Genomic DNA, 24,236 nt, shown 5'->3' with positions numbered 1-24,236 from the left:
TTTTTTTACCAAATGCATAATAAAAGAATCATTCATATTTGGGTGTTTGTGTGCAACATCACTATTTCCATGTTAATCTCTGTTTTTAAAGGTGGCTGCAGTGCTACAGCTTTTTTGTTTTTACTTGAGAAAATTCTAAAATTTCTAAATGACGACACAAAAACAAAGGTGTAGTTTCAGAGCTACCTTATCAAGCTGTCCGTTTGCTGCATGATTATTACAAAAACAAAACACTGTTTTAAAAAAACCACCGAAACAAAGACGTGAGCGCAGATGGGCAACATGTCTTCTCTCACCTGTGCGCGTTGACCTGCAGGACGGGTTTGTAAAGCTGCGGGATCTTCCTGTTGATGAGGGGCTGCAGCGCCTCTTTCAGTCTGTGGTAGTTCCGCTCCAGCTCTCTCTGGTACTCTTTCTGGTCTGGTCCGATCAGGCTCTTGTTCTTCCGGAGGGCATCTTCACACCTTTGGCAGGACAAACGTTGGAACATAAAACTGAAATATCCTAACAAACAGTTTGGAAGCATAAAGTACCTCTTTGTGAAGTCCTTAAAGCACAGACGGAGCTTGTTGTGGTGTCGATACAGTTTTGGGTCACTTGGGATTTCTGACAGGAACACCTGAGCCACTTCCAACGGACCCTAAAAAGGGGTTTTCTATATGAGCATCAACAGATATAATATAAAATAAAAAGAAGTGCTGTGTGTTTCGCTGATGTCTGACCTGGTTTACCGTTGTGCCCACAGATCCCTGCAGAACCATCTGCAGCATTTTGGCGTCAGCAGGGTCCTGGTGGGTGGCAAAGGCCAGCTCCTGCGTCTTCTTCTGCATATCCTCTATTGCCACCTCTATGGGTGTGGAAATAATCTAGAAATAGAAAAACATCCAGAGATTTTACTTACTGTAATGATCCAATATGGTAGACAGTATTTTCTAATGTGTAATTGCATATTTCTGCAAAGAAATTCCACAACAAAATGACAGTTGTTGTTTGCCATGGGTCACAGACTACAGTCATATCTAAAATAATGTTCCAATGAGCCTGGTTTGTCAGAAAAGTACCTTTTGGAAATAAACTTTAAGTAGTTAAATTTATTTATTAAGTTATGTATTAAACATAATTTTCCTTTTACCATTTTAACGTTTCACAATAACACCTTCAAAAACTACTTGTTTACATAGTTGTTCATCTTTATTCAGTTCTCAGCAGACATCTGGCTTGTCCAAGTCTTTTCCAGCTGTCCGCTTGTTACTTCATGGCCTACCTCTTCCTTGTGAATGATGTTGATCCTCGTCTTGATGTAAGGAAAGGCGTGTGATGTGGTAAGGATGGTCTTGCGTTTGAATTGCTCGTGCAGGTCCCCGTGGGCCCGGCCGTCCAAGGTGAAAGGAGTGCAGTACACAAAGCGTCTCAAGTTGTAGTTCTTGTCGAAGTAGGTAATGCGGTCTTTCATCTCATAAGTGTCGAAGTACGGCTCCACGTACGTGATCTGGATGAAGGCCTACGCACAGCAAAATGTCGTCAAATGACCAGGCGGGTTTGCTGCGGATGAATTTTACCTGGTGATGAGGCTTTGGAGCACCAACCTTATTGGGGTCAAGTTTGCACTTATCTACAGGGTTGGAGTCCTTAATGACTTCTACCTGCTCCTCCCCGAAGCGCTCCCCATAGAAGCTCTAAGAGAAAAGAGGACGGGGCCTTTACACTTCTGCTAGGTGTAAACATTTTAGATAGGTCATTCTTTTTTAGTTCAAAAGTTCAGGAGCTGTTGAAGAGCAATGCTGTTTACCTCGAGCCTGTGGGAGATTTCGGCCAGCTTCGTGATGGCCGGCTCTTTATACACAAACTCCTGCTCATCCAAGTCGCCAAACTTTGAACCATAAAATCCCACTCTGAAGTACGTACCAAACATCCTCTTCCCGTCCTGTGAGCAGATAAAAACACCTGTCAGAGGAATGTCTTCAACTCTAAATAAGTTAAAACTTTAGATAAAAATCACAGTTCTCCACAATGGTGGAACCAAGATCGACTAAGACTTGTAAAAGAGTTCAAAGCCTTCACTTCAGGTCCAACAGAAACAGGAGGTCTTTTCCAGGAGGCAACCTCCTCCTCAGGGGAGAGTTCAGATCAATGTGCAAAGATGTTCAATAATATTTCATTTAAAAAAAATTACTCATAAAATGCAGATGCAGCAATATATTCATATCTTTACAATTCGTTAATGGGCAGTTTTATCAATAAATTCTGCCACAGCTGGCCCTTTGAGAACATTTTTGATCTTAGTATGGCCCAAAATGATAAAGAGTTTGACATTCCTGGATTAAACATTCATCATCTGTGTCCTAAAATGTGCTGAAGAGCCTTACTGAAATAAAAGTGGCCTAAAGTTGAAGTAACATGACCTATATACAGCATGTTGTGGTATTTAGATTGCGGTGTGTAATGGTTTATCTATAGATTTTGAAATTTAACAAGAGATGCACCAAGAAATGGGCTGGGAAGCTGCTACTTGTCAGATGGAGATTGAAAAAAGAATGATAACAGATCAGAGAGTGGAGGTTTCTACTGAGTAAAGACAAGGTTACGTATTGTCAATTTAACTGTAATTAATTCAGAGCAAAAACACATGTAACAAGCTATTCCAAAGGAAAGTGTATTTTCTATAACACAGTGAGAGAAGTTAGTGGTTCATTTAGTCTGCAAGAAAGAGAGAGCAAGACTTTCAGCAGATAACAGGAAGACTGAACATACTTCAGTCTTCCACTATTTTATTCTTTTGATATGGAACATTCTAGATCTAAAAACATTGGTACCATTTTGGAAAGCTAACACTTTGGGGAACAACCTGCATTTTCTAGGAAAACTACAGATTGTCTATAGTCAAATTAGACACTGTTGAATTATGATTATTATTTTTACTGGTCTGCGACAGACTGGCGACCTGTCCAGGGTGTACCCCGCCTCTCGCCCGGAACGCAGCTGGAGATAGGCACCAGCAACCCTCCCGACCCCATTTAGGGAAGAAGGGTGTAAAGAAAATGGATGGATGGATGGATTTTTACTGGTTTTAAAATCATCGCAGAGAAAACACTCGCGTGTGCACGTTATTAGAATTGTTAAGTTGCTAGGTTTTGGTGATGTAAGTACATTTTAAAATTGACTAAATATGAATACAGGAAGTCTTAGAGAATTGAGAATTGCATAAAGTATGATCAGCATGTCAGAGGTAAAAAAAAACAAACAAAAAAAACAGAAAATAGAAAGTATCTAGAAGAAACCCAACAGCCTCCAGAAATGGAAACTTTCAACTGCTTTTCATTTAACAGTTCAAGTACAAACAAAGCATCAAAAAAGTAGAAAAAACAGACAACAGATGCTTCTGACCATATAATGTAAATGGTTGAATTTAAGCCATGAATCAAAGCAGCAGGAGGGCTTGCTGAATCAAAGCCTTACATTTTTATTTGTAGATAAAATTGAGAAAATTCTCCCCTGATGAACAACAAAAAAGAAGCAAGAGTCAAGAAGCTTAACAAGGAAAAGAAGACCAAAGGAGAACCAGCATGTTGTCTTAAATAGCGCAGGTGTGTATGTCAAAGTGTAACAAAATTTCCTTTGTAGGATATTACCATGTGATGGCTTGGTAGATTTTCAAAACATTTAACAATATTGCAACAAAATGCTGTCAATACCCTTAAACTAATGCACTTACCACAAGACACAATTAAGTAAAGTGGGAGGGGAGGGTCAGCAACCAGGCAAATCAAAAAGGAGAAAACAGAACAAATTTTAATCAGGATGGGGTTGCCCCCCAGAATCAACAAAAACAACAAAACACAAGATCAAAAATATCTTCAGTGATTTGAAGAAAATTATTCCAGACCATGCAAGATGAATGAAAAAGGGAAAAAAGTCAGAAATAAAGAACCTTGGCCCTTAAACACCACCATGCACCCTTCGTGCAATTCCAAAACAAGAACAAAGAAAACAGAATCTGAGCCAACTCATGCAACAAACCACAAAAACTCACAGAGAGGTTAATAAAGTTAAAACAATGAAAGGGTGGATGGAAAATAATAGTAATTAAAAGTCAGGGGTCGATTTAGTTTATATAATTAAAAGAAAAAGTCCATAATAGTAACTTCAAATCAATAGAAAAAATCAAGTAACTCAAAAAATACTGTAAGTTGAACCCTCACTGGAAAATAAAAAAAAAGACAGCTTAAATAAACTGATTCCACCTTCTACCCAATGTTTGCAACACCTTCATTAGAAAAGGCTTATAAAACTGAGTGAGGCTAGAAAGATCCGAGAACCTTCGTGTTTAAACAGTGTACTGAAATCGAGCCCTGTGAATGAAGATGAGGGTGAGATGGAGTGTGGCAGCAGGCGGTGTCAGTCCATGAGTGAGTGCTGACTGACACCAGCAGAGAGACAGAAGACGAGGGCGGATTAGGAGCGGACTGTGCTGGTGACGCATTCATGTCGACTTTTTAGTCATTAGTGTCATCTTGTGGCTGTCATGCACAGCCCTTCAGCACTGTCACATTTGAAAAAAGAAAAACAAACAAAAAGAAAAAACAAGTTCCTCCGGCACAAAATGAAGGAAGAGACATGAAGACAGGTGAGGGCTTTGGTGAATAAATACAGCAACATCCCCAGCAGGGCAGACTTTGGGAATGTCTGCAGCTGTTAATGGGCTGAATGAATGAAAATAAAGCGAAGAGCAACAGAGCGCTCGCAGCTGGCAAATAAAAAGATGGAGAGTAAATGAAAATATTTAAAATAAAGATAAATATGAGCAGGGCCAAGCAGGAACTATTTAACCACCTACCTCCCAGCCAGTACTCTGTGTAACAAAGAGAATACAGGACATGTGAGGACAAGACATTCACAACCCCCACACAGCATGGTCCACACATGCACAGGATGATATAACCAAGAGAATTTCTCCTTCACAACTATTCCAGAATGGAGAAAATTCCATCTCATCTAGAGCCAAATTAAGCAAATATAATTCAAGAAGAATCATTTTTGGTCACCACTGAAACTACACAACAAGTGACTATACCAAGGCTGACATTGGAATCTGATATCTCATGCATCCTTTATTTCTTAAAAAACAAATGAAATAAAGCATGCCAGACTCCCGACATATATTTATATTTAAGATAAAATTATAAACAATAACATCGTGCAATATTGTGTCTGTGTGAAAGCCTGTTTCACTGCTGGGCTCCAACATGGTTCTGAATGAATCAAACAACCTTCGTTCAGTGAAATACTGGTTTTGAGCTTGTACACAGTTTTATTAATGTAACAGTTGATGAGAGTGATAAACGTTCATTAGAAGGTGAAGGCTGAGTTTGGACTTTTCATTCTGTGCGCAGACTTAAAAAAAAAAATGCAACCTGGAGATGATTAAAAATGAGTTCTCCCAAAATCTACATGTGCGGCAAAATAACTGTTGATGATCAAATACAAATGACCTAATTTTCTTTATTAATAGCTAAATTAATATTTAACTTGACAACTTTAAACTGTAAGCAATGCGAAACCTTCTTCCTTTGTTTATATTTACCTGATGAACAATTTTGCTAAAAGCTTCCTGTAGTTTACCATGGATGGTGGCTAGCTTCTTTGCATCTCTGTTGGCTTCGTGGATTGGGATTAGCACCTTGTATACTTCATTCACTGCCTCATACATCCCAGCCTGGAGAGAAAGGAAACTTCAATAAAGTAGAATTATTCACTGAAACAACCAAAACTTCAGCATTAGTCCCAGAGAAATTAGCGTGACTGGATTCCTAATAAGCTTGTTTCTGTTGTACAAAATGTTTTCATTTTAAGAATATTAAGATTTCCAAAATCTGTCTGTCAATCTGTGCCATAGAGATACAGTGAAAGGGTGTTTTCACCTTACAGATTACTATTGTTTTTGCTGTTTTATCGCACTTAAATTCTTTAGATTCAGCGGAGTCTCAAAATCCTAGAAAAAGCATTAAAACTCTATCCAGACTGTTAGATGTCAATGACTTTGTTTCTATCTTCTGTTTTTATGTTCTGATTCTACAGAACCTACAGTATCAAGGCCAGTGTGTAGCCAGTGAAACTGAATCATAAATGTGGTAAATTCATATTAATTATTATTTCACAATAATTATACAATAACCAAATTAGTTGGGTTTGGAATAGTTGTTTTGTTACTGTGATTGCTTCCTGTTGAATTAGATTATCAAAAGGAAATCCTCTCACCATGGAGAAGGAGGCAGCGGCCTGCTCCAAGAGCCCCACAAGACCGATTTCAGTAAAATATTTCCCAGAGCAGATACCCTCTTCATCTGGTGACACGACATCGTCAGAGACAGCCGATTCCTCCAGCACATTTGAAGAAATGTTCTGAAAATCATACAATAAGGCATAAAAACTTAAATATATGGTAGCAAACCTGATCTCATTTCCACCAGACCCGTCCTTACCTGAAAGGTGACGCAGCCTACAGGAAGGTACTTGCGGTCCTCCAGCATGCTCAGGTATTCTGCTACGAGGGCAGCGCTGTGCACCAAACACTGCGCCGCCTCGGCGTGGTTGCTCCTTTCGGAGTGTTTTCCCGCCATGTTCTGCAGCCACGTCAGACGCAGGTCTGGGGATGTCTGGTATCCCTTCGCAATCCTAAAGGTTGGAACAAAAAATAGTTAGAACAGAGAGAGAAAAACCAAAGAGGCATAAACTTACAGGTTCTTGATTACTCGTGTTCATTACCTGTACATGAGATCTATCAGCATCTCAGGATCTTCTTGGTGTTCCTTCATCTTCACTGTGTCAGACAGGATCATGTGCAGATTAAACACAAGGTCTTGGACCTGGGAGGACAGAAAAAAAAAGGAAAAAATTTAGGCTATACTTAATTTGCCCTAGTAATATGAAAAGAAAGTTTGGTGCTAAAATGGAAAAGATTAAGTCATAATTATTAAAATTAATAAATATCCGATATAGATTTGTAAAATGAGTACCTGATCTGGAAAGGTGGTCTCTCTGAGTTCTAGGTCTTCCTCTGCGTAGGTGAGGATTGTTTTCAACGAGCGACGGAGAAACTCTTCATTAAAATTCTGGGACGTTCCGACCAGCGAGGACAGAGACATGGTCACCTGCATTTTCACTCTTGCAAAGTTCTAAAAATTAAAGACAAATTAAAAAAAAGGCGAGAAACAAATATTTGTAACAAGTTTAAAACATGGATTGAAAATGACTTGCATACCATGCAGAGAAATTTGACTTTAATCCACATGAATCATTTTTATAGCCATCTAGGGTTTCATTTCTTTTGAGTTCTTGAAATGATGCCTTTAATTAAATCACAACAGTCATTCAGCTACGTTTGAAGTGTGGGGCATTTTAAGCTCCGCAGCAAATTGGTTGATGTTAATGAAAATGGATTGCTTTTGCATGCTAATTGTACCATTATATAACATACATCATAATAGATTTAAGCTTCAAATACTAGAGAACAAATGCTGAGATCCAGTTATTTAGTGATGGCAGCCTTTCAGTTTGCGGTTTTACTTACATTACCGATCTCAAAGTTTTGCCTCATGAGGAGGTAGAGGGAAGCGCTGGCGTGGGATCTGATGGTGCTGATACTACTGCTGCAGCTTCTCAGGAGTCGCAAACACAGATCCGCACACTGCTCTGTTTCCTCCTCAAACAGCAGCTCTGGAAACTAAGCAAGCAGATTTCAGCTAAAAAGATTTATGAAGGACAAAGACTGAATAAAAAACAAACAAATCAGCATTTAAGTATTCTTAAAAGTCTAAAAATCCAACCTTGGAAACCAGGGCTCTTTGTGTGGCAAAACAGTGCTGAAGGTAGAGGGCGCTCTGGTTGCAAGCCATGCTGTGAAGCAGCACCTTTAACACTCCACCCAGAATGCTCTCCTTAGATTCAGTCACTGATGCTGTCTGCAAGATAAGCGAAGACAAAATTATTTGAGAAATAAAACAGATGCAGTATAAAAATATGAAAGTGTTTTCTCAGTCTTTCAATTTGTATAAAATCCTGCACAAAAATGCAAGCAGTACTTGGGGCATTTGTTGCTGTGTGTTTGCCTGCTTACCTGTACAACAATCTCCAAAGTATCAAGAATAATTAAGTTGGCCTCTGTTGCTAGGTTCCCATCTATAAGTGCTTCATGTTCCAACTCCGCTCTCGTCCTACGATCACAAAAAAAACAGAAAAGAATAAATTGTAATGGTATTATTGTGGCTTTAATTTATAAAGTCAGCACTTTCAACACATTTCAGAATTAAAAACTGTTTCAGGGTTAAAACATCTTTTTAATGGACAAGTTCTATTATTTTTGAGACTTATAGAATTGTACATAGTGAAAACCTGTACCTTTACTGTCGGTACTTCTATCAAAGTCCAGTTTAAAATAAAAAGAACACAATTTTTACTGAGAATACAAAAAACACTTTCTGGACACCCAAGAAAGGTTTTTAAGTTTATTAAGTTTATTAGTGTAAATGTCAGTCATTAATAAATACAACATAGAAAATTGAGGGTTGCACTGAAAATTATAAAATGATACAATTTGAGGCATTTCTGCAATTAATTTAAACTATTTCAATGGTGTCTTATTACTGAATTAATTTATTCTAATAAGCATGTTTACTTTTACAGAAACCAATATGTGTGTATGAATGCCTCTTTCCTTACTTTAAACTAAATATAAACTTAAGGCTTATGCCCTAACTATCTGGAAACATAGCTGATGTTTGGTTCTGTAGCCTTTGCCTGCAGCTATCCTGCACTACCTGCTGCAGGCAGGTAAGTATAACCAAACAGCACAGATCAGGATCTTATTAAGACTAACATCAACATCTAAGTGCATTGAACGTGGGTGCGATAAAAAGCTTTTCAAGTAATATTTCAGATTTGACTTTGACTTTGAATTTGACTTTCTAAACACTAATGAAGAGAAACATGTGAATTAGAACAGCCCTATTCGCAATGCAAATAAGGGAGAATTAAACTACTGAAAATAAGTTGGATAGAAGTGCTGAGCAATGAAAATATGCTAGCTGAAGCATAAATTTACAACCTATAAATTTGGAGAAAGAACAAGGAGTAGTTCATGTTGGAACTAAATTTTTGTAACTTGTCTAAACAGGAAATTTTCGAGTGCTAAATTATCTACATTGCCGCATATCAAAATAAAACATGTTGGGCTTTTATTCATGTGACTCTTTTATTGTACCAAAAATTACATGAGTTCATAACAAATTAGCAGCAGCACCAGAGATGCATAATACTGGACTTGTAGCATACTGGTTAAAAAGCCAAACACACCCACAGCAACCACTATCAACCCAAAAGCATACGATGTTACCGGGACAAAGGGAGTGGAGGGGCAAAGGAATCAGGGGGTCAGAACCAGGATCAGCGGGGTCTTTGTTTATGCCATCATGCCCATGTGAGACTTAAAATGTTAAAATGGAGAGCAAATGAGTAATGAAAACCTTGATGATCTCCCTGCATAATCAGCTACTGCTTGTCATAAGAAACACAAATAAATCAGAAAATTATTTACCGACTGGTCCAAAGTCCAGTACATCATGTTGTAACTGAAACAAACATTTCGTTTTCCACTTTAACTGGCTCACTTCCCACATGTATGACAAAACACCTTAAACGAGGCTCTAAAGCAGAGGGCAACGCAAAGCAGCACACGACAGATGTAGGCCATACAATACCTGACTGATCTGTGACTCCTACATAAACACACAGCGACATGAGAGAACACATGGAAATTAACAAAAAACAAAGCTGGAGGTAAACTTTAAAAAAGATGTGAAATGAAATGAAGACTAAGCAATAAAGGGATATTTTTTGCTTGCTGGATAAAAAAAATAAATAAAAATTGGTAAGTTTCTATATATATTTATATACAGATATATTTTCATAAATGTTTTTAAAATCTGCGAACAAATAATCAGAAAAACAGCAATGGCCGCAAAACATGTAATCAGAGTTGTCTTGATAAAAACTTGTCAGAATATAAAATATATTATTTAATATGCAATGCTTCAATCAGTCAAAATGATGGAGGTCTGTAACTGAAACATTGAATATTATTGAATTTCTCCAATTGTAATAATGTGCAGAAATCTATACCTCCTGACAAAATTTTGAGGTACCCCAGGTAAAGCACAATCTTCCACTGAAAAACTGCTGTGGTTAATTTAGATTTTAAAACAATTGCCTCATGTATTATACTTCTTACGATGCATAGTAGACATGCCTGATTTAAGAAATAATGTAATTATTGCTTTGACTCTAGATAGGGGTAGGGCTGTAGCAATTTTCTGATTTATGAGAACTGACAGACCTTAATTGAGTGGCATATTCTCATCCCTTTGACCACTGAGTCATTTCATACTTATGCCACAGGGCGAGTAAAGACATATTTCTATGTTAATTAATAGTGAAGAATACATCTGCAGAATATTCTGAAGTCACATGAGGTTGGATTTTTAAAAAAGTACAACAACGTAAGGTTTTCATTTTGAGATAAAATATCTATTTAGTTTAAGATTTTTTTTTTTGTCCAGCTTCAACAAAGGGATAAAATTGTGGACCGGAGGGCACATTCAAGGTTCCAATGTGGGGCATAACACATTTATCAAGATTTAAAAAATAAATAAAAACAAATAATATCATAAAACTAGCAATTTCATAAAAATAAACATGAAAGCTAACCAATAAGCTGCTTGTGAGAAAATATCTTTCAAGTTTTGGGGCTTTGTTGAGAAGGATGGGAAATATCTGAAAATAAATCAAATTAGGACTGGAAACTAAATTTACCTAAAAAAAATATCCCGGCTCCATCACATCCACTCACTCAGCTCCTTGAATTCACTGTACATATTTGTTATTGATGTTTTTTTAATTTACTTTGTGAGAAATGTGATTTGTGTCTGTCCTTTCAGATAAAAAAATTCTGACACTCAGAGAAAATAGAAGGAATAAATGAGAAAAGGTTTAACACTTGGTTGATATAGGGTTCACTATATGAATGATCAGAGATGATTTTGCTAAGTTCAAACATTACTTACATTTAACCAAAATTGTATAAAACCACACAACAAATATACACTGCCATTATTCATTTACATAAAATGTACTGACTAGGCATTCTGGCATATAAAACGAGAGTGGTAAGGAATAACTTTAAAGAGAACATACTTGTCCATCCTTTCACTGTTTTGTCTCCAATGGGTCATGTCCTTCCTCCACCGGAGGTTTTCTTGACTGCCAAAAGCACTGCCAGATGGACTCCGCTCTAAATGATGGAGAAACATTATTTACTTTATTCAGTAGTGGTAAAAAAGGTCGTGTTTACCCTGGGAAAGTAGTTTTATCTGATAATTGATAAGAAGGTACACGTGTCTGTGGCTGTACACTGTAAGCTGTCTGTTAATTTCCCTTGAGACAAGCACTCTGTTGCATTTTCTGAAGCTTAGCTGTTTTTTTTTGCAGGTCTTCCTACATGTGCATGTGACAAAGTGTGTCGCCTCACCTAGCTGTCCCCTGCTGCGCCGCACCATTTCCTGCCTGGCGCCGATGCTGCCCAGTATGGCTTCCTCCAGCTTGGCCTTCATGTCTTTGGACTTCTTAAACGTTAAGCTGTTCATGCGCTCGAATGCCTTCTTTCCCTGCATGGTGAACACAACATGGGCCTTGTTTCCATGGAGAGCACGGTGAGTGAGAGGACAGAGAGCACACAGTGCGGGAAGTTACTTGCAGAACAGAACCAGCAAGCAAAGCAAGTTAGTAGCTAAAGCACACAGAAAGAGGAGCAAGCAGCAAAGATGCAGCACAGCAGGAAGTTTATCTAAAGCAAAACCAAAAATCAAATAGAAAACTGGAGCACAAAAAGCAGCAGATGATAATTATAATCACAGCGGAGAAAGCATGATGATGCTTTTGTTTATCATGTTTTGAAAAATCTACGACCATCTTTCACAAGAATACTGGAAAAGCAGCTGTTGTCTAAAGTTGCTTATAGAGTGGTATCTGTGTTGCACAAAAGCATACAAGTATTAGTGTGTCAACTTAGTCGTGGCACTGGTACTTTGTTTGGCATGTGGGTTTAACCCAGGGGTTCATTCAGTATTTCTGCAGGACAATCCAAAAATTAACCTCATTCCATGAATATCTCAGCCTTCACACATAACTCCTACAGAAACCTTGAGGGGTGAGCTGGAGAGACACATGAACAAGAGGAACCACAACTCTGAAATATCTAGAGAAATTGTGCAAACAGCAATGGTCAAAGATCTCTCTCTGTATGCTTTAAACTTGTGAAATTTTAGATTGCTATTTGGATGTCCTAACAAAAAAAGTGTGGTATATAAAAAACTTGCAGCCGCAGTACCAACAAAAGTAACACTGGCCATTTTTGATAAGAAATTTGTTTCCCAACATGTTTTTTCCTGACCAAATAAATGTACTTAAATTACACTTTTCTAGATATTTAATTGCAAGTATATCCTACAGCAACAAAAGAATAATTTGTTTCAAGGTTTTTTTAACCATCTTTAGAAAAGTAAATCTATCCATCTCATCAGGGATGCTACCTTGTACTCAAAGCATGACACGCAGAGGTAGAGGAGATCCAGCAGGCGGTTGAGCTGAGACACAGACAGGTCTGTAAACCATTTCTGCAGCACCAGCTCATCTGCATTCTTCAAAACCCAGAGCAGACAGATCAGCAGACTGCGGCTGGACTCGGCCGAGAAGCTCCCATGCTGGCGACCCGTCTGGAGAGATTTCCCAGATCAAATGACAGGGAGGAAAAACGACAACAGATGGGCACCAAATGTGGTGAGACATTTAATTAACTTATACTGACTCGTTATGTCGCATAGCAAGCAGCAAACTACCTGCGAGTTCAGCAAAAAGCTACTTGGTCGGGACATTGGAGATGCGGTGGAGGTTCCGGCTATTGCCATGGCAACAGTCTGACTGATCATACTGTTGCCCTCTCCTTCTGCTTCTTCTCCCCCGCTACCCACAGCCGTACCTTGGGGACAGCCGGGCCGACCCCACTGATTGTGTGACTCTAATGTTATAAAAAGAAAAGAATTACCAATGATAAAAAGGTACCATATATAACAATACAGAAAAATCCATTATCCATTAAAATATAATTTAAAACCAAACGCACAATTTGCATTAGACCTTGGTAAACGCAAAAGTACACAGTTTAAAAATAGCAAAAAACATAAGATAAGGAAGGTTAGAGATTAGCAGGGAACATGATGTCAGGGGGTGCCACGCTTTGAAGCTCAACTGATAACCTTAAAGGGTGCAAGGTGGTGTTGCTATTTAAAGTCCAAATGCAACAGTTAAAATTCTATAGGTAATTGGCATTTATTCACATTCTGTTCCAAACAATTTAATTCGACTGCAGGAAAAGGAGAACAATACAAATGTCCAAATTTCCAAAATGGATTGTTCATTTCTAACTTTCTGGAAAGAGAAATCTCATTTTTTTAAAAAGTGAGCCACAAAAATAAATGTGAAAATATTTTAGATTGATTAATATTCAGAAAGCCTAAAATGATCAAGCAGGATTATTTCTGATTAGTTGAGTACTGACATAATCGTCTATTAATTTAGTAATTTATTACTCTTTAACTAGAGTAGGCTCATAAAAAGTTAAGCCAAAATTCTACGAAAAGTCTGCACAATTTGAATTTAAAATTAAAAACACCTTTGTAAATATATTTTATCCAAAACTCAAGTGACCTATTTTAGCCAAAATGCTATGATATTACAATTTAGGCAGCACGATAGCATTTTTCTTATTTATAAAGAGAATTGAATTATTTGTTTATTTCTATATTTTAATGTATTTCCTTGTATTGGTTAAACAAAAAATCAGCAATAAATTGTTTTTATTGTATCAATTGATTGTCAGAATAATCAATAGATTAATCGATTACTAAAATAATCACTAGTTGCAGGTACAGAGATCAGAACTGCACAATTTCTTAAAATGCTATATAGACTTTTCCTGCTCATTAATGCAATAAAAAAAACTTCCACTATTGAGCTAAATGACCAACCAGGATTTGTGTAAAATAAATATCAAAGAACCTCCAGTACAAAAAGGTCAAAATCTGAATGATCAGGTCAGACATCAAAGAAAACTGAAAAAAGCTGAAAGATTTGTTTCTAATTATAACAACTCTCCTTTTTCCGTTTCATCCCTGCCGTCTCAATCCTGGCAGAACTACTGTTAATTTGGAGAATGTTTCATGCTGTCAGGAGTTCACATAATTGCTCTTGAATAAGAACTTCTGAACTATACCTGTAAAATCATGGAGCTGCGGCAGCGTTTCCATAACAATCCCAATAAGAGGTAGGTAGAGCATAGCGACCCGAGCCTTGACCTCTGTGTCAGCATAACGAGGGTCAGAGTCATGGCTTGACAGGAGGTTGTGAACAACGTTCACCACTTTCTTATGGAGACCAAACATTCTGAAGTCAAACATTTAAACAAAGAGGACATGAATGTAGAGCATAAACAGAATCTATCCATGTTCATATCACCTTTACAAACATACTAACCCCTCATTATCTGGGTCCAGTATAACAGAAAGCTCAGAGAGCACAAGCCCAGCCAGGTAATGTTGCTCTCTGAATGGGATAGAAAGCTCAAACATGTTGGCTATCTTTTGGTCTTGGACGTGAGTGGAAAACCCAGAGCTCTGCTTAAGAAAAAGGTAACAATTATTATATGATTTGAGGCCAGGCAGACAGCAATTACCATACCGTAAGTTTATGAAATTCAGAGTATCTGGCATTTGAGTATTTCTGACTAACCTGTGAGGTTGCCGAGGACACTGATGGTGAAGGCGAGGCGGGTGGGGTTAGCAGACTGCAGGGTAGATTCAGGGTAACGTAGTGTTCATGACTACAAATGATTCTTAGAAAATCCAGCCGTAAAGATTCCAGAGTTGGGTTCTGCAAAGCATAGAGCTTTGTCGACACCTAAACAAAGAAAATTGAGAACAGAAATATAAATCTTCCAGCATGGTGAAGTGTGTTATTTAAGGTAAAAAGAATTGGAGCATATGGAATCAAAAATTCATGTAACATTTGGAGCTGTGATCTTTTTAAAATATATTCAAAATGTGCAACAGCAATTTGATGGTCAGACTGTTTTCATGTTGGATTTTCATGTGTTTCTGAATTTAAATCTCCAGTCCTCAATCTATTTCTAGCTGATATTAAAGTAAAAACACAAACACAATTATTCTGGATTTGCATATATTTCTACGATAGTCTGGCTTTAAAACAGCAACCTGTGAATGGAGGAGACCATAAGGAAGGAAAGGGATGGATGGAAGAATGAACTGGGAGAGAGACAAATTGTTAAACAAATGATAAGCCAAATGCAGGAATTAATTGTTGGATGGATGGATACAGATGGTGGAAGTAATAATAGGCACCTGTTTCCAATATGTTTTGATTAATGTGAAGACAAAGCCTCGGTCCATGACTGACAGCAAATCATTGAGGAAGAAGGCCAGGCTAGTGTTTATCCTCTCCACCAACTCCAGATCCTGAAAACATGACAAGTACAAACATATTTTTTTATAGTAATTCATAAACAGTTGTAGGGTGTAATTATAGGACCACCTACATTTGTTAGCAAAAAACCCAAACCAAACAAATGTCAACATTTCAATAATTATCTCTCTTACTTCCCAAACTGTTCTTGTGTAGGTAGGAAGTCTCTGAGTAACTAACTGATGAAAAACAGTTAGTTACTGTTTTTCAGCTAAGCTAAGTCCCTTAGCTGATATATCAAGAAACTCTACTTCTTGAGATTATTAGCTGATATCACTAAAAGGTCTTCATTTACCTTCTGGAAACGAGAGACAATATCTCCAGCAATGGTGCTGACCAGCGCTGTGATGTCATCCATAAAGCGCTCGGGGAATCGGTTTTTTCTTGGCGACTCCAAGCGCTCGGTAAAGTAAAGGTGGTGGATAATACTCTTTACCTGTAGTGTTGGTTTTTGATGAGACAACAAATGACACCGTCATGTTTTTGCAAAAGGTAGTAATGAGAAAAAACATGCCATACACAAATAATCTCCTACCATCAGTTCAAAGAAAAACCAGGCCTGTTGCAGAGCCCCCTCACGAACACTTCCACTGCTCACCACCCACTGCAGGGCCAACTCCTCGTGAAAGAGCTGGGTGGCAAATTTGAAACATAAACATCGAGAAATGGAGGGGAGAGACAAGGATGGAGACAGAAACAACAAGCGACAGAGCCAGAGGAAGACAAAAGTAAGGACCCTGAAAAAGTACAGCAGTTTTGTCTGGCACAGATTTGTAGCAGTTACACCTGCAGTCCCTACTACAGTTCTAAACTGTATTCTGAAGAGTTTCTATTTAATCTACAGCATTTTACAGTGAAACCTGACAATGCCATTTAGTTTGAAAAGTTTTTATTGCTAACAAATTCCTACAAATACATTTTCCCTACTGTAGATCCAACCCTAATATTCAGTGTAGTTTGGCTAACACACCAACTTTTGCCTGGAAAGTCTTCCCTAATTGTATTCACAAAGACAAAAATGAGAAAGAAAATATACTGTAACTAATAGTCAAACCTAAGAAATGTTGGACTGTAGATTACACAAACTGACAAGAATTTCTTTTAATCTCAAACAGAAAAAAAAAATCTTTGAGTATCAAACGACTTTAGAAAAGATTTTCTATACAATATTTACACATTTGCAAAAACAAAACAATGCAGAGATTTTTCTGACTGGGAAGACTTCCCAGACAATGTGAACACCTCACAGTTAGCTTTAGCCAGACTAAAAAAAAAAAAAAAAGTAAAACATTCAAACCCTCTGAAAATATCAACAAGCGGCAAAAGTATTGGTATACAGCATTCAACGAAAACAACACAAAAACCAAATACGACATCAACCAATCCAGAGGCACACATCCACAGACATAACAGGTGAGGAGGCGGAGACAAGGAGGGCGGGATTGGCTCCTCCCCCAGTGCAAGTGGCTCTACCTTTTTAGTGGGTAACCGTCCTGTTAAAGTTTGCAAGAAACTGGCGCTCTCAGTGTGCGAAGACATGCGATTGCCACAGCGCTCCATGGCCTATGGGTGGGATGAATGGAACGGTGACAGCAAGATTAGTGGAGGAGCAACAAAAGTGTGGGGCCATTCCTCAGCACGTGAGCCGCTGGGACTGTGTGCTGGGTCACGCATTCCCCACATATACATGCACAAAACACACTTTTTTTGTGATTGTGTTGCTTTTCAGACATGAGGACACAAAACAATTAAGACACGGGACAGGACCACAACACCTAAATGTTGTGCCACTAAGCAAGAGGAACATTGGCTTGAATGCCCTACGGTAGAAATGCAAAATGGCTGCATACAAGTGTTTAAGTGATAGATTTTAGCCATTGTGATGATGCACCATTCTGCATCCCCGGAGGTTATTACAAGAATGAAGAGACATTAAAATGACAACCACTGATAGACTAGCCTACAATGTCTGGACTTTTATTTTACTTTAATAGTGCATTTCAAAAGTAGTCAAGCCCCTTGTACTTTTCAACATTTGGTGACATTATAACCACAAACTTCAATTTATTTCTTTGCTTTATATGTTTCTGACCAACACAAAATAATGTGTAATTGTGACATGGAAGAAAATAATAAATAATTTTCAATATATCTAGTTAAAAAAGTTTTAAAGCATGATGCACATTTGTGTTTAGACGCCTTTACTCTTAATAATTTGCTTTGATCTAAACAATTTTATGGTATCTGTAACAGTATGTACAGGGCTTATTGCCTGTTAAAGTCTCAAGTCTTCAGGACTGCCCAGTATTTATCACTATTCCCATATCATGATGCTGCCACCACCAGGTTTCACAGTGGTAACTGTGTATTAAGGGTAATGTGCAGTGTTAATGCCCAATACTAACAACACAAGCCCTTAGATCATCCATCCATTCACCAATATCCTTGTCCCTACTGTGGTCGGGAGGGTTGTTGGTGCCTTTCTCCAGCTATTGTTCTGGGCGAGAGGCGGGGTTCACCCTGGACAGGTCGCCAGTCTGTTGCTGACAAGCCCTTAGACTGTATATTTAATTATCTGTGCCAATTGAATTTAGTCATTTGGCAGGGTTTTATACTCATTTCTCATTTTTTTATGCTTTGCCTTTGTGAAGCACTTTCTAGTAACTTCCTGTGAAAATTGTAAAAAAAAAAAAAAAAAACATGTACTGCCTTGAAGTGTTAGTTTTTTTTGGACACAGTATTTTGCCATCTTCATTCACATGTTTATGAATGCAAACCATCCAGACCAAAAAAGTGCACCAAAGGACTTTCTTGGTGAACATTGCATTGTGTTTTTATGCTAGCAGTTTGTAATTAGTAAAGGTCTGGTCTGTATTCACAACAGCAAGCCATACCAGAGCTCATTTGAGTTGAGTGTATTCACACCTACTCAAAAGGTCCAGACCAACAGGGGAAATGACCTGTGGTCTCTTAAAGCAGACCAAATGTGTCAGGTGTGAATACACCATTGGCCACCTGGCAGGGGGCAGCACTGCATGGTGCTTCACCAACGCCTGCAAGGTCCATTGGCTCACACATCAACACCCTACTCAAGTGTTGCATATGTTTGGGAAAAGGGGCAAGTGCCAAGGCACCAGCAGAAGTCCAATTGGTGGCAGCTGCCCAACTGGCCCCATTTGTCCCACCAGTGTGTCGCTTTATGTTGGCAGCCCTGTCTTTGTGGCATATTATTGGAATTTTGGATTATGCGTTCTTGGAATGTCTAAAGCTTGAGATATTATTTTATAATCTAATCATGCTTTAAAATATTTATATGCGCTGGTCTGTCTGTTGTATACCTCAGTCTTCATGATGCTGTTAGGTCACTATTGTTTTCTAACAAATGTCTAAGGTATCTACAGAACAGCGGCATTTATACTGAGATTAAATTATATCCTGGTGGACAGCGGTTAAATAATTTGGTGACTACTGAAAGCAGGTGGTTGCACTGGGTTTTATTTTGGAGCATCAGAGTAAAGAGTGATGAAATACAGTGACGTTTGTGGTTGTATGTGATAAATTGTGGAAAAGTTAAAGGGGTATGGATAATTTCCTGAGGCAAATTTAGTGGGTAAAATAGAATACTTATAATTTTATAAACAAACACAATACTACCTTAGGAGTCTTATTAGATTAATATTTTAAGTAATAATGCCTATGTCATAAAAAACGTAAAATGAAACAGGACTAAACCTTAAATGAAAATGTGTGGCAAGAAGCTCACATGAGTTGATACACATTCACAACCACCAATACAAAAATCTTAATAGACAAAGTGAATAGAAAATATAGGGTGAGTTGAGTCATGCAGGTGAAGGAAAGGAGACAGAGAGCAAACAGCAAACTGCCATGACGATTGAGATAAATTCTAACACTACTCTTTTTCTTCCCCATCAAATAAAACAATGTGAATGAAATCTTTATAGTTGGAAGATCATGTTTCTGTTAAATGTTTGGGCAATGTCTAATTATTGTGATAAGACCTATGATGAAATATGAAAAGAAAGAAATGGAGAATTCTAGTCCCAAATCAAAACTGGCATTTGGATATCTGAGTCTACATGATTTTCATGCAAATAAAAGAAGAAAAAGAGAGGCATTAGATGTGAGAAGCAAAGGGTGTTGATATCTGAAACCTTTTTCATAATTAGCATCGACATGAGTCTTCAGTGATCCAATCACAATTTAGCAAAAATTATGAGAAATTAACAATTTGTCTCACTTATTATTGTTCACCTTTTCTAAAATGAATGGGTAAACAAAAAGAGTTCCTTCATATTTTTATTGGAATAATCCATTCTTTCCAAATTAAAGAAAAATTTAAGTTTTCCTTTTTTACTTCATTACTGGGTGATAGTTTGTTCATTTTCAGCAAGCGGCACAAAAATTGCAATATTTATATCTAATATGTTGAACTTAATTTTTCATGTGGCAAACCATGGATAACAGGCACACGAATGCATATACTTTGTTAAAGTGAAATGTGTATGTATGTTACAACATTTTCTGTTATAACAACCCAATGTAACCAGGGATATATAAAAATGTGTTTTATGTATCCAGTTAGATGTTAGTGGAGAATCTACATCACATCAATACAGCTAAAATAATCTCAACACCTTTGAATATGGTCTGATTTCACGTCCTGAGATGTCGGATCACTGAAAACAACTATTAATGCCATTTTTGAACAAGGTCTAGGATGAAAAGGAGGTCATGGAGGCGGCTGTGACTCCCATGAGTGAAATCATGGAAGGATTGTGGTTTAAAGATTAGGAAAATGCTGTAATATTCTAAAGTATTGGTCTTTTATGTCACTTTTAAACAGTATACATGACTTTTTTATGGAGTGCCAAAAGTGTCACAATGTCATAAATGAACATTCAAATGAGTAAATAATTTACATTTTAATAAAAATAACAACCTTGAAAATAATAAAAACATAAATAAAGATATTATAAATTATGTAACTAATTCCATATAAAATTAATTCACTATAGTTAGAAACCATCCTATGTTTCCAGGCTACTGGTGCAGTGAACCATGAAAGTCAGTGTGACTCTCATTTAAATTCTTCACATCTGATTTAGTCATTTGCACAGAATGTTAACTTTACACCAATTATATCTGACCAAAGCGGTACTGACTCCATCCACTGCATTTGATGAGTAAAGCAGACATAAAAGCGTTAATTCATAATGTCTTGTAATCTATGACCAAGAAATACTTACAGGGATTCTGCAAATTTCAAGAAGTTTTACTGAGGTCTTTTTAATACCTTTTAAATTCTAGACTCATATGCCTCATATTATATTATCTAAAAAAATATATTAAATTATTTAGAATAAGAATAAACTTCATAGGCCAAGCTTGTACACACAAACAAGGAATATAACTTGGGTTCCATGTTGCACTCAATGTATGGACATTTTCAATATAAATTTATAAAATTTCAAGGGAAATAATTTTTATGTTTTGTTCTGTTCTTGTAAATCATACTAAAGTTTGCAATGACTTTATAGTCCCCAAAAGGTAGTTATCCAAGTTTGCAAAAGTCATTGCAAACTTGGATAACTATTTTTAATAAAACTAGATTGCTAAATTTGCCTACAGTTTAAATTAACTATATATCTGTATTTGACTATAATGGTGGTAGTGGTGGGCATTAGGGAACTGTACGTGAATAGCTAAAATCTGTGAAGACTTGACACCATCTCTAAGTCATAAGCATATGACAGCCTATTTTAATATTTCAATCACCAAATATATGTTAATATGATTTAAAACACACAGTCCTTATCTTCACTCTTGGACATACAGCCAATCAGCACCAAGGAAAACAAATGGCGCTCCTGGATTGGCTGCTTTGCAAACGCCAACTAATAATCTCCAGTAGCACTGCTGCAAGGTATTTTACTTTCTTCGGTTCTATTTTCTTTGGAATATTTGACACATGTTTTAGCTATTCTTTAAATATGGCACTTTTGGACCTCTACAATTTTAGTCTCCTTAGTTTGGTCATATATAGTTAACAGTGGGTGACAATGAAAGTAATGTGACTTAAGAATATTGTAAGCATTTTATAACAAAGTTTGAAACTACAATGTATTTATCAGCACTTTTCTGTGACCATCAGCAACAACAATAGACCAAAACTTCAAATATTCCAGTATCCATTCAGCGTGAATAAAGTTGTTCTTGTAGTGAGGCAAAGTGAAGGACGGGGCATTCATAAAACCACCTGCATGGTTTCTGGAGCGGACCCAGGGCTGGATCCCCAGGGGGCACTACAGCCCATGGTGTGCACCCACGAGTTGGAGCGGTCTAAGCCCTATGGGTGCCAAGGTCAAAGGACACAAGGCAGGCAGGAGGCAAGGGAACAAGCGAGCAGCACGGGGGGAAGGAGGAGGGAAGGAATAATGACAAGTTAAAGATGTTCAAAAGTCATGACTGCCGGAAGATGCCAAAGGCCCCCCAAAAAGGTTAACTGTCAGTAAATTAAAATTAAAATCATCACCACAGAGAAGCAAGGCTGAAATGTTCTTCATATCCCTTTCACTATGAGCACAAATAAAATGAGGTTTAGTTAAATATTAGCAGAAAGGGGGAGATTTATCAATAAAGGGCTGCATCCATCATATAATGGTTACAAGAAAGCAAGACTGTTAAAAAAGCACATTCAATCATTCACTCACTGAGTAAAAAAAAAGGTTAAAGTGGGAAATCTCAAATTATACGAGTCAAAATTCATGAGAACAGATAAATACAATGAAATAAAATACCAAAACAATCCAATAAAAACATGAATGGAACCATTTGCTTTAAAAATATGTCACTGACAATATTTACTGATTAATGTGAAAGAAAAAGCTCTCTAAGCTTTTTAGATATGTCTGTCAGTGACAGGTTGATGTTACAACAGTTAGAGATAAGATGTTCAATTTTATGTTTGCGGATTAGCCATACAGTTAACATGGTGACAACATCGCAGCTGGGTCATGGTGTACATGGAGACCTCAGCGTTATGTAGGTTAGGAAGTATAGATCCCTTTCACCTACCTTTTGGGGTCAGGCTACTTCCCTAATTATTATATTGTAAAAATGCTAAGTAATTAACCATAGTATTTAGCAGCAATGAAACATTTTTATTAATGGTTCTTCCTCTATACTGTCTAAGAAACTTGACATATGAAAGAAGTTAAAGTAATTTTTGACCCTTTTACCTTGCTTCCGATTATGGAGCGAACTTCATCGTCGGGAGAGGTGGGTGTACCAGATATGTCAGGGTTACTGTTGCTCAGGCTACGGGAGCGACTGAGGTTGAGGCTGGCTGGTCGAACTGCTGAGCGAGCCATGGTGGCATAGTGAACCGAACCGCCCAACCCTCCAGGACCTTCGACATACCACAAAGGGAGACATTGCATGTGATGAGTAGGGTGTGTGAGGAGGTGGCACCACAGCAAACCATAAGATAGCAAGTCTATAAATTCTAATAAAGCTTGATAGACATTTTTCACATCAATAATCCATACTTTCCATCACTTAAATCTACAAAGAAAAGGGGGTTTTATGCAAAATCAACTTACTTTGATTTTGCAGAAATATCAAAGTCAGTAGACTTGCAGTTCCACTTGGTGGAACTGCAAGTCTAATGTAAGTAGTCTTATGTATAATAAGTAGTTATTATACAAACTACAGTGTTGCAAAGAGCAGTTGTCAACGACAGAGACTGAAATTGTTGTGACGATATGATGAAAGGGGAGTGTCAGAAAGGTTAGGAAGTTCTTAAAGAAACAGAAGCCAATTTCAAGGAGTCAGGTGTGGCTATGATATAAAGTCCAATTTCTTTTAACTGTATATATACAGCAATTTTAGAATAAGGTCACACTGATTGTGGTATAAAATGGCACCATTTGCTTGGAAAATACATAATACCCCCATTTAAAACATTTTAAATACAAATACAGAAATTTTCCAATGAACCTATAGCACATATACATTTAAATATGAAAGAAAAACGTTGGGTTACTTGACGTAATCCCTCAAGTGACGTAATTCTTTGATAACAGAGTGAGGTGTTTCACTATGGGAATCGCCTCAGCGTGACCCAGCTAGTTGGGTCACGCTGAGGCGACCCATAGTGAAACACCGAACAAGGTTAGAAAAAGAACAATAGTTCAAACAAAGTTGATCAGGAGGAAACTGTCAAAAACAAGTGGGTGGGCAGATGGATTTTTCACTTTTTTTCCAGAGAACTTGATATGCAGCTGGATTTAAAAACGTGTCTTAAAAAATAGAAAAAATTATCAAAATTAAAATAGTCTTAGGTGAAGAGATGACAATATTTATGTGGAAAACTGCATATTATAATGTAGAGTAATGGATCATATATACCTGTTAAAGATGAGTTGTTGTCTGTGTTGGGCAGGCAGAAGACAAAATGGATGTGGAAGGAGGGAAAAAAGTCAAAAAGTAAAAAAAAAATAAAAGAAAAGAAATGTAAGAGAAATTAAGGCAGACAAGTCTGGTAAAAGACGAGCAGTGAGGGTGAGCTG

The 24,236-nt window shown here is 37.5% G+C and overlaps 1 protein-coding gene across 23 annotated transcripts in view; it reads right to left on the bottom strand.

Annotated features, from left to right (window-relative positions):
- The window catches only part of dock7 (dedicator of cytokinesis 7), a 47,977-nt gene that overhangs the window by 1,469 nt on the left and 22,272 nt on the right, over window positions 1-24,236 (bottom strand). The window contains exons 22-52 of one of the 23 annotated variants that reach the window (XM_044128300.1): window positions 24,076-24,096; window positions 22,905-23,074; window positions 21,923-22,012; window positions 17,116-17,205; window positions 16,178-16,273; window positions 15,938-16,078; window positions 15,522-15,635; window positions 14,893-15,060; window positions 14,638-14,780; window positions 14,378-14,547; window positions 12,945-13,123; window positions 12,639-12,821; window positions 11,579-11,738; window positions 11,245-11,341; window positions 9,753-9,770; window positions 8,114-8,210; window positions 7,824-7,958; window positions 7,568-7,720; window positions 7,014-7,172; window positions 6,763-6,863; window positions 6,480-6,672; window positions 6,256-6,399; window positions 5,582-5,713; window positions 4,835-4,849; window positions 1,790-1,924; window positions 1,587-1,676; window positions 1,265-1,501; window positions 723-866; window positions 534-640; window positions 297-464; window positions 187-206 (exon numbers count right to left, since the gene is read on the bottom strand). In XM_044128300.1, coding sequence (XP_043984235.1) covers window positions 191-206; window positions 297-464; window positions 534-640; window positions 723-866; window positions 1,265-1,501; window positions 1,587-1,676; window positions 1,790-1,924; window positions 4,835-4,849; window positions 5,582-5,713; window positions 6,256-6,399; window positions 6,480-6,672; window positions 6,763-6,863; window positions 7,014-7,172; window positions 7,568-7,720; window positions 7,824-7,958; window positions 8,114-8,210; window positions 9,753-9,770; window positions 11,245-11,341; window positions 11,579-11,738; window positions 12,639-12,821; window positions 12,945-13,123; window positions 14,378-14,547; window positions 14,638-14,780; window positions 14,893-15,060; window positions 15,522-15,635; window positions 15,938-16,078; window positions 16,178-16,273; window positions 17,116-17,205; window positions 21,923-22,012; window positions 22,905-23,074; window positions 24,076-24,096 — 3,866 coding nt within the window. In that variant the 3' untranslated portion in view covers window positions 187-190. The remainder of the gene's footprint in view (window positions 1-186; window positions 207-296; window positions 465-533; window positions 641-722; window positions 867-1,264; window positions 1,502-1,586; window positions 1,677-1,789; window positions 1,925-4,834; window positions 4,850-5,581; window positions 5,714-6,255; window positions 6,400-6,479; window positions 6,673-6,762; window positions 6,864-7,013; window positions 7,173-7,567; window positions 7,721-7,823; window positions 7,959-8,113; window positions 8,211-9,752; window positions 9,771-11,244; window positions 11,342-11,578; window positions 11,739-12,638; window positions 12,822-12,944; window positions 13,124-14,377; window positions 14,548-14,637; window positions 14,781-14,892; window positions 15,061-15,521; window positions 15,636-15,937; window positions 16,079-16,177; window positions 16,274-17,115; window positions 17,206-21,922; window positions 22,013-22,904; window positions 23,075-24,075; window positions 24,097-24,236) is intronic. The other 22 variants (XM_044128291.1, XM_044128293.1, XM_044128297.1 and 19 more) reach the window with 22 other exon arrangements.

This window comes from Gambusia affinis, linkage group LG10, assembly GCF_019740435.1.
Source record: "Gambusia affinis linkage group LG10, SWU_Gaff_1.0, whole genome shotgun sequence".
Taxonomy (NCBI): Eukaryota; Metazoa; Chordata; class Actinopteri; order Cyprinodontiformes; family Poeciliidae; genus Gambusia; species Gambusia affinis.
The sequence above is the reverse complement of the archived record's forward strand: the minus strand, read 5'-3'. Positions and strand labels throughout refer to the sequence as shown.